Here is a 10006-nt window from a genome sequence, read left to right as displayed (position 1 = left end):
AGGTCTCCAGGGACTCAGACTGAGCTTGGCTTTGCATTCCTCCAGCCTTGAGCAGCTGGTGGGCCCCAGCAGGGTTTATCCCAGGGGAAGCTGTGCTCCCAGCTCTCTCTGGCTGGGGACAGAGGTGGCCGGGGGTGTTTGCAGAGGACAAGGCCAGCACTGAAACACCTTCTGTTCCGCTGCCGAGGGGGCGAAGTCCAGGGGCAGCTCTGGGATCAGCCACGGTCACAAACACGGCCCGGGCGTTCACCTCCTGCAGGGTCAGGGCACCAGGGCTGGCCCCGCTCTCCCACTGACCCTCCTTCCTCCCCAAAACTCCCCCAGCTTCCCCGGGGCTCACCCACAGAGCTGAGAGCAGGGAGAAGCTCATCACACCCCAGAGCAGCTCAGCCCTCCCAGCTCACCTGACCCACAAACCAGGCAGGTAGCTCATTCTGGGGCTAAAACCTTCAAATCCAGAGCAGAGTTCAGCAGAGTTCAGCTTTTTTAATGAAAACAGAAGCTGCTCTTTTATCAAGTCCAAAGTACAGACAGGCAGGTGGGTGTAGGTGATCTGTAGGACAAACAGGCAGGAAGATCCAGCCCAGAGGCAGCTGCCCCAGTCTGGGTCCTTGCTCACCCTCAAGGTCACTGCTCTGCTGGGTGGGGGCTGCTTTTTAACCCCAAGAGTCTGTAAAATGAGAGACTTCATGCAAACAGTGCTCTGCTGCTCAGAAAACAACCCCACCACGCCAGGTGCTGCACCAGGCCGGACTTTGCCCGGACAGGATTTTCAGCCCTTTGTGCCCATCCCTCGGGCAGGGGGTGGAAATGTTTGGGGGAGGCAGAGGGAAGAGCCACAGCAGCAGGATCTGGGATAGAGCCCAGGATTTACTGACACTCTCTTGTTAGCTGGGCATTAAGGAGACCTGGGGCAAGGGTGGCTTCCTCGTGTGGTCACACGCTGCTCTGTGGAGAGCAGAGCCTGGAGCAGCCACGCTGGGGTTTGAGCTGGGAATGGGGCTCAGCAGCACTCCTGAGCAAAACAGCTCCCACTGCCACCTCCTGAGGGAGGGGGAGACCCTCAGCCCAGAGCTGGGAGCACCAGAGCTATTCACAGGCAGCTGCAGAGAGCACGGGCACAGCACCCCTCCCTTCTCCCTCCCAGCCTGGAGCCCGATCCCTCCTGCCAGAGAAACCACACGCTCTCCTGAGATATTCCACTGGTTTTCCTTTATGTTGCACTGCAGTTTCAACAAGGACAGAACATGCAGAGTGATGCCACTCGTCAGCGGGAGCTCGCGCAGCGCGGGGAGAGGGGAGAGGCTCTTGGGGAAGAGGCAGGAGACACTCCCAGCAACAACAGCAGCATCCCCAACGCCCCCACGTCCTCTCCCACCCACAGCCACAGCCTCCCCAGCCTCTCCTTGCTCCAGGACAGCAGGCTGACCCCTCCATCTGTGCTGGGAGCCCCGGAGTGCTCCAGCTGTCCCACTTCCAGCACAAACAGGAGCGGCAGCAAGCAGAAGCAGGGTCTGTCTCCACTGCAATAGCTGTGCTTTCCAACTGCTGTTCTCCCTTCCCAAGAAGGCAGAAAAAGATTTCTTTTACAAAATAAACTGACCCTTGTTTTCACAGGAGAGCAGGAGGGAGTAGAACTCAGGAGTACCCGTGCCAGTGGCACAGAGCGGACGAGCAGCTCGGAGCAGCCCAGGGAAGGGAAGCAATACCTCAAGGATTTATCCCAAAACCTCTCAGGGCTGGCTCTCTCAGCCCTAACACCCTTTTTGCTCTAAGCCCTCCTCCTCTCCTCACGGCCCTTTGGGAACTGTGGCTCTGTCTGGAGCTGCTCTGGGGCCCTGCTCTGCTCCCTGGACACTGAGGGTGGCTGAGCAGGGGCCTCCACAGCAAGCTCGGGTGGGGGATGCTGAAGTTTAACTTGCCCAAGGTGAAGAATATCCAACCATACATTTCCTGCCCTGTTCAAGGGGCTGACTGAAAGAGGGGGGGAAGGGGGAGAGCTCAGTTGAATTTAGCCTTTGAAAAGTCCATTTCTGGATGCTGTTCCATGAACCTGTAAGGAAAACAAAGACAAGAGTTTGGGTGAGTCAGCAGGAGCCAAACAGCTCTGTTTGGGGAGGGAAGGGTTCCTGCTTCCTGCACTCGGGAATTTTGCTGCAATCCCACGCCCTCCACAGCAGGGATGGTTCTGCTGAGCTCCCTGGGACACATTCCCTGGGCTTTCCCTACAAACACCTTTTCCTGGGGTCAGTGGGAGCAGCATTCCTGCCAGGTCAGCAGCCCAGGCACACGGGAGCTGTTAATTATCAAACACACGCCCTCACTGCCGCCTCTGGGCTGCACACGTAGCAGCCACACACGGATTGTGGGGCACAGGGGAGATGGTGAGGGCAGATAAGGGCTGGAGCTGCAGCCTGACAGCTTTACTGGGAATATACCCAGTGCTCTGACAGTAGAATCTCAGCGAGGACATGACCAGAGGGATCTGGTTTCACACCAGGTGAAATCTGATTCCAGATGTACTGCAGTCCCAGCACAGGCAATCACAGAATGGTGTGGGTTGGAAGACTTTATCTTGTTCCAACCCCCTGCCATGGACAGGGACACCTTCCAGGGGCTATTTGGACTCAGGCTGCCACATCAGGAAGTTCTGAGGGCAGTGCTCTGTGCCCAGGAGTGCCCAGGGCACACAGAGGCTGCTCTGCTCTGCTCCCCAAGGGACACAACCCCTCACAGCCCTGTGGAGGCCTCACACACACCCTGCAAGTCAGGGCAGCTCGGTCTCCTCTGTGCTCCCATCTCAGGGCTTCCCCTGGAACACCCCCACAGCGTTTCCACTTCCAGGGCCATCTGTGCTGTGAGGATCATGTCCTTGTTTGGCAGCCAGGACAGCGCCACTGGCAGACATCAGCACCCATATGGGTGTCACTGAGTCACCTTTGCCCTGGACAAAGTCTAAACTTCCTCTCCATCCTCTGCCAGCTTCCAGAGCACCAAACAAGAGGCCCTGCCAGCGAGGTGTCCTGCAAGTGCCTTCCCAAGAGCAGAGGGTGCTTCCCATCCCACCAGGGCAGCCTGGTCTCTGCTCTGCTCACATCCCACTCCGATTCACAGAGAAGTTTCTGGCATAAGAGATGAAGCAAGGGAGGCAAGGAGTCAGGTCAGCCACAGCAATCCTTCACCCAGAGATAAGGTGTGGGGCTGCACTTGCTGAAGAAGCTGTGTGACCCAGAATTGCCTCCACACCTTCCCAGATGGCCTTGGGAGCTCCAGGAATAATTTCCCTGCCACAGTGCATTTATGCCAAACAGGGCAATAAAGCCATAAAGTGGCTTGGGGACAACTGTCTGGAGGAAAGAGGGAGGGGTGATTAGCTGGCTACTGAGGAAGATTAGACACCAATCAAGACCATGTTAAAGTTCAGCAGAGATGGCACCTCCAGTTCTAAACGTGCCTTCTGGACTTGAAATCAGCAGATTAAGAGGATTCCAGAGCTAGGCTATTCCCAGATTCCCCCACTAGGCTTTCTACCCCCACAGGCTTTGACAGACACTGGTGGCTGGCCAACAATGCAGAGATGTGCAGAGGTGAGCACGGCTAGGACTGAGGGCCAGGCTGCTGCTCCCTCCCTTGTGCCAGAGAGGAAGGCAAAGCCATCAAAGGAAAGAGCTGCACCCACTTTTTCAAAATATCCTGCTTCTTCTGTTCATCAGAGGTGGGCAGGCCCATGGACTTCTGTCGCTGGTCATACATCATCTTCTCCACCATGCTGCGAGTTTCGCTGTCCAGGTCTGACAGCTGAAAGCAAGACCCACATTGGAACAACTCTAGGCTCAGCTGAGGCAGCTCCTGAGCAGGCTCTGTCCCATAAAACACAACAATCCTTACCTTTGAGTTCTCTGGGTTGATTTTCTTGGTGTTGATCTCTGGGTCTGTGGAGACCAGTTTGTTCCACCATTCCATTTTGTTGATCTAGAGGACGAAGAAGCAAAACCAGTTTATCTTTCTTGGACTTGTTCTAGGGTTTTTAAGTCTCAGTCACAGGAAAAAAAAAATGGAACTTTATTTGACAGTTTTCTAAATATCAGTAAAATCTGAACATAGATAAAGGGTATTTTTGTTTCAAACTACTTTAGGCAGCCTAAGTTTTCACAGCTGGGAGATCTGAGAAAATGTCAGATGTCCCATTTGGCATGACATGAATGGGATTACAACCAACCACCAGGAGAGGCCCAGAGGGGACACAAGAAGGGACACAAGGAGGTCTGCCCCTGGATTTTCATGTCACTAACAGATGTCAAAACACACTAAAGGACAACATTAAAATGACTGATTTCCTTCCAGCTTTTTCTGAACTGCTGAGAATTACACTGGGTATCCTGGGATAGCATAAAATTAGACTGAAATGAGGAACTCAAACACCCCACTGACAGTGTGCCCAGGACAAGCACGGTGGCCCTGTTTCAGCGGAGGGCCCAGGAGAGGCAGCCAAGCCTGAGCCCTGCCCAGCCCCTCCTGCTGTACCTTCTCCAGGTGCACGGTGACTGTTTTGCCATCCTCAATGAGCCAGGAGCTCTCCTCCACCTTGACCTCGTTGAAGAGCTCCCCATCAATGACGGGAGGGTGGCCCTTGAGGCCGACCTTGAGGCGGCGGCGCTGGATGTCCACCACCACGTCCTTGCCCTTCAGCCTGAAGCTCACCTTGAAGGGCACAGCCAGCTGCAGCAAAAAGGAGATCTGAGCAGCTGGGCAGGGAGAGTCCTCCTCAGCCTCCCATGCTGCTGCTCCAAGCCTTTCTGCCTTGCTTTCACCAGAGCCACACAGAGCAGGGACCCTTTTCCTTGGGGTACTGAGCGAGCAGGAGGTGAAAGGAAGGGACCATAAAAAGGGAAGCAGATTTTGATGCCTGGTTAAAACAACACCAAAATTTGGAAAACTACAGCTCCTGGGAATTCTCCTGAGTTACCAAGCTCCCTGCCAGCTACTGAAACATTGCTGTTTCCAACAAACTTCCAGAGGCAACTGAGACCCAGGGAATTGGCTTCACCTCTTACCAGCACCTGCTCTTATTCCCAGATTCCTCAGATCTGGTCATAAAGAACTACTTACATCCAATTCTGAAAGAGTCTGTGTCCATCTATAATTTGGAAGGTCAGCTCCATTGCCAGAGTTGGGCTTAAGTTTTCCTTTATCCTTCTCATCTTCCTCTTCATCATCTGTTCCCTAAGCAATCCAAGATAAAGAAAGAAGCTTTTCCAGTTTCTATTGCAACAACAGCTCTTCCATTTTATAAGGATTGCAGGTCAGTTGTTTGCATTTTACATCCACTTAAATTTAGCTCCATAATTAATAGACGGTTCTGGTAAAACATGACTACAAGAAAAAAACCCATAAACCCTCTGTACAGGCACATTTAGGAATTAACTGTGCATTTTTAAAGCCAATTTTTCTAATTTGTATTTTCAAAGTGTGTATTTTGGACAGGGCTTGGAGCAACCTGGTGTAGTGGAAGGTGTCATGGCAGAGGGTGGAACAGGATGAGTTTTAAGGACCCTTCCAGCCCAATCCACTTGATGCATCTGAAGTATCTCCAGACGAGTTTTACCTGTTTGTTGGAATCTGAAGATTCACCTTCCTCCTCCGAGGGTTTCACTGGCACACTGTTACCCTGCCCTTGTGCCTCCTTCTTCTGTTCGAAAAGAGAAGAGCAGGAACACGCTCAGCCAGGAGCTGGCACTTTGTGTCACCTCCTGAGCTGGCACTAGATGGCCTCAGCCTTTCAGCTCAGCTGAAGAGCGCCCACTCTGACAGCAGGGAACTTTCAGCCCTCGGAAAGGTTCGGGTTAGGTCAGGAAAGAGGCGCTGCCGAGGGGAAGATCTTGGCCAGAGAGCGAGCCTGAGCCGCTCTAAGCCCTGGCAGCACAAAGCTGCGGCTGCAGGCACCTGTGGGCTCTCACCTGGTTGATTTCCAGCTGCAGCCTCTCTGCCTCCTCGTCGGTGAGCTCCTTGATGCGCGGCTCGCCGGGCTGCGCGCAGTCCCTGGCCCTGTCCCTGTCCCTGTCCCTGGCCAGGCGAGCGGCACGCTCGGCCTTCTCGCGCCGCTCGGCCTCCTGCCGCGCCTTCTTCTCCCGGCGCTCCTTCTGAGCCAGCTTGTTGTGGTGGCTGAAGGCCTCTGTGATCAGCTGGGGACAAACAGGGGGTCAAACACCACCCAGCTCACCCCTAAACCACCACATGGGGACCCAGCTCACACCCAAACCACCATAGGGGGTCAAACACCACCCAGCTCACCCCTGAACCACCCCACGGGGTCAAACACCACCCACTTCACCCCTAAACCACCACAGGGGGACCCAGCTCACCCCTGAACCACCCCACGGGGTCAAACACCACCCACTTCACCCCTAAACCAAGCCCCCTCAGGGAGCACAAGAACGTCTGAGGAGTCACACAGATGTTGGGAATCTTCCCTTCATCTTCACTCAATTTTTTGGACTGGAAATCTGAGAGATTTTTCAATTTAAAAAGCAGTGGAGGAAGTGAAAAGGGAGGAAAAAGGGAAAATTTGAAATATTTAAATGTTGTCCTTCCTAGTTATGCAGGGAGTATGTTTTCAGGAGATAAGAGTGAAATTAAAATCCTCTGCTGATTTTGTCCTTTGTGCAATTCCAGCAGGACGAGCTGGTGCCCAACCCAGCCACCTGAAGCTACTCCATACCTCCAGGACAGCTGGACACACCAGATCCCACTTCTTTTACCTACTTCTGACCTTTCTGTGGGCTTTTCTCCAGATGGAGCCTCAGTGCCACGACTTAGAGGAGAAATGCTTGAAGCACTTGTTTTTACACTGCGGGGTGAGCTCCTCCCTAAACCTTTGTTTCAGCCCTGCTCCCAGTTCTCCGAAGGTTGTTGTGACTCTGGGAGGCAAAATCCCAAGGTCTGGGCTGCCAAGGGCTCAGGGGAAAGCTGAGTACACAGGCAGGGAGCCAGAGAACTGCCCCAGGCTCGATAAGGCCAGGGCTGCTGTGCACAGCAGCACGTAGGTGAGCTGAGGTCTGCCCCAGAAAACAGCAGGGACAGATCCTCGGACAGGAATCACAGGGGAACATTTATTTATCTATATATCTATCCATCCCAGGAGCTTTGGGGTCGGGGGGAAATCCAGAACCTTTTCCAAGCAAATGCAGTTTGTAAGCAAGCCCTGAGTAGTTCTGCCTGGCTTTAGGAGCAAGGATTGTTTACACAGCTCAGCCCCAGTGTCTCCTGGAGTACAGAATGCAAGATGTGCATCCCCCAGGATGTCCCAGCCTGCTCCCAGCCCCATGATCAGGGTGAGGAAACCACCTCCAGTGCCTGAGCTTGTCCCTGTCACAGCCCACACCACAAGCCTGCTGAAACAGCCCCCAGAACATGCAGTGACCTTCCCACCCTCCCCTTTCTCTGAGCCAAGGGCTCAGCAGGGCTGGGGAAGCAGTTCCTTCCCCATTTGTTGTGTTCCTGTGGTGTCAGAGCACGTTTCCAGGAGGCCATGAAGCATTCTGACAGATGCCAGCACCCAAGGCACAGAATTGCCAAGGACAGCAGCCAGGCACCTCCGAGTTGCCACTCAGGTGGGATCACACAGCCTCCAGGAACGGGGGACATCTGCTCTCTATTCCAAAAACATGGCAGCAGGGTTCACCTTTCTTTCCTTCTTTCAGAGAATCACAGGATGTTTTGGGTTGAAAGGACCTTAAAGCCCTGCAGTTCCAGCAAGGGCTCCCTGCAGGAGAGGGGATGCTCCCTCCAAGCTCCCCAGCCCAGCCAAGGGGCAGCTGCATGTGCAGAGCCGTGGACTTTGTGTTTTCCTGGGCTGAGCAAACAAGGTAACGGGGGTTATCACCTGCTGTGTCACTGCTAAGTCAGTGTGTCTGGCAGGCTCGCTTTCCAAACTAGCCTTTGGCCAGAGCCTGGCAAGAAACCTGCACTGAGGTACCATCCCTGCAGGGAATGGGGTGCTCCTCACCTGACAGGGGCAGCTCTGGGTTTCCTTCCCTCAGGAGCTGCTGGTGCCCATGTGCACCCAGATGCTGGGAGCCGTTCGAGCAGGGGAGCCCTGGCACGGCACACACACGGGTGGGATGGAAGGGAGAAGAGCTAGAGGCCTGGAGGTTTATTTTTTACCTTCTCTGCTACTCCGTCCTCTCCCCCGGTGAAGAAATCTGTCTTCCTCCTCAGGAAGCTGAAGAAGGTGTTCACGAGCTGGGGAACAGGGTGGAGAGAGGGAGCAGTGAGCCCAGGTCACTGACGGTCACCTCGTGTCCCTGGAGCAGCCTTTATCCTTTGTCCTCCCTATCTGTGGCTGTGCCAGCAGTGCCCTGGAATCAGCCCCGTGAGCACTGCCTCCAGAGCACTCTGCTGGGCACATCCAGCCCCTGGATTCCCTGCACAGAGGGCTTTGCTTGAAGGCAGCAGATTATTCCCAGCTCCTGCTCCCATGGCCCAGGCTGTTATCCCAGGCAGGAATGGATTTATGCATATATACCTATATCCCATATATACAGATATATGTACACATAGCATGTTTTGCCTCTTTGCACACCTAAAAGCATGCAAGCTCCTTGTTTTTACAGCTGCCAGGGACCACCAATGCGTGAACCAGCACCTCCAAACCCCCTCTGGAAACCCAAATTCCCCTTGAGCTTGGCTGATCTTTATTTCCCAGGAATCCTGTCCCGCGCGGGTTTCACTCCGAGGTTTTCCCACACGAGGGGCTGTTACAGGAGCCCCCGCAATAATTATAATCATTTATAAATTATTTCTGAGTGGGATGTGGCTGGGATGCTCCCACACCCTCCAGCCCTGCTGCAGGTCAGTGCCTGCATCCCGGAGCCCCCAGCCGGTGGGACCGGGGAGGGTGAGCAGATCCCGAGCACGGGGGGATCCCGCGGTCAGGCCAGGCCTCGCGGCGTTGTGCTGGGAGGGTGAACGGGGGAGCTCGATGCTGCCCCGTGGTGCTTTGCCCCGACACAGGCACTGCCGCGCACCCGGAGCCCTCCCGGGGCACCAGGGCCGGGCTGCGAGGCCACGCGGCGCCTCATTAACACCGCTATAATTAACGAGCGGGGCCGGCCGTTATCGCCGCTCCGGGAGCAGCGCACGTGCCTCCCCTGCTCCACGTGCCGGGGCGGGGCCCGAGGAGGCCGGGCCGCTCCCCGCTCGCTCCTCCGCTCCTGCTCCGCCCTCCCCGCGCCCGCTGCCGGCGGCGCTACCTCGCGCACGCCGCCCTGGTGCTGCTGGGCCATGGCGAGCAGCATCCCGTCGAAGCGGTCCTCCTGCTCCGCCGCCTCCTCCGCGCTCAGCCCCATCGCGCCGCCGCTACCGCACCGGGCCGCCACCGGAACCGGAACCGGTGGCCGCGGAAGCGCGAGGCCCTCCCCGCCCGCCAATCCCAGCGCGCCGCCGCGCCACCCTCTTCGCTGATTGGTCGCGAGGGCTGTCAATCCCCCGCGGAAGGGCGGGCCGCGAGGAGCGGCGGGGTTGTCATGGCGACGGGCCGGGCGGGCCGCGGTGCCCGGGGCGCGCAGAGGGCCCGGGCCGGGCCTGGCCCCTCCTGCCGGGGAGCCGGAGCCAGAAGGGCCCCCTGGGCCTCCTTTTCTCCAGGCTGAGCCCCCCCTGCTCCCTCAGCCGCTCCTGGGCTCCACCCCTTCCCAGCTCCGTTCCCTTCCCTGGACGCTCAATGTCTGTTTTGCAGTGAGGGGCCCAAACTGGGCCCAGGGCGTGAGTGCGGGGCCACCCGAACAACCATTGCCCACTTTGGCTCATGTTCAGCTGCTGTCGACCAGCCCCTCCGGATCCCTTTCCACTGGGAAAATACAAGAATTTTGGCCTTTTTTCCGTACTGTTCTCTCATTCTGTAAATGGGAGCGTTTTCCCTTTCCCAGCCCTGTGTTTCCTCTGAGAGACACGACCCCTGGGCCCATCACAGGCTGCCGGTTCACCGGGTTCCTCTTCCTGCACCACAACA

General features: G+C 56.1%; 1 protein-coding gene across 1 annotated transcript; it reads right to left on the bottom strand.

Annotated features, from left to right (window-relative positions):
• Positions 1-710: 710 nt before the first annotated feature.
• On the bottom strand, positions 711-9388 carry NUDC (nuclear distribution C, dynein complex regulator). Its single transcript, XM_084222534.1, has 9 exons — positions 9252-9388; positions 8164-8241; positions 5958-6182; positions 5606-5689; positions 5110-5223; positions 4525-4719; positions 3889-3972; positions 3680-3798; positions 711-2053 (listed from the first exon to the last, which is right to left on the bottom strand). The coding sequence occupies exons 1-9, from the start codon at positions 9345-9347 to the stop codon at positions 2002-2004; spliced, it is 1047 nt and encodes a 348-aa protein (XP_084078660.1). The 5' UTR covers positions 9348-9388; the 3' UTR covers positions 711-2001.
• Positions 9389-10006: the final 618 nt, after the last annotated feature.

Source organism: Fringilla coelebs, assembly GCF_963513975.1.
Source record: "Fringilla coelebs genome assembly, chromosome: 28".
In the NCBI taxonomy this organism is placed as follows: domain Eukaryota; kingdom Metazoa; phylum Chordata; class Aves; order Passeriformes; family Fringillidae; genus Fringilla; species Fringilla coelebs.
This window is presented reverse-complemented; position numbering and strand designations above follow the sequence as displayed.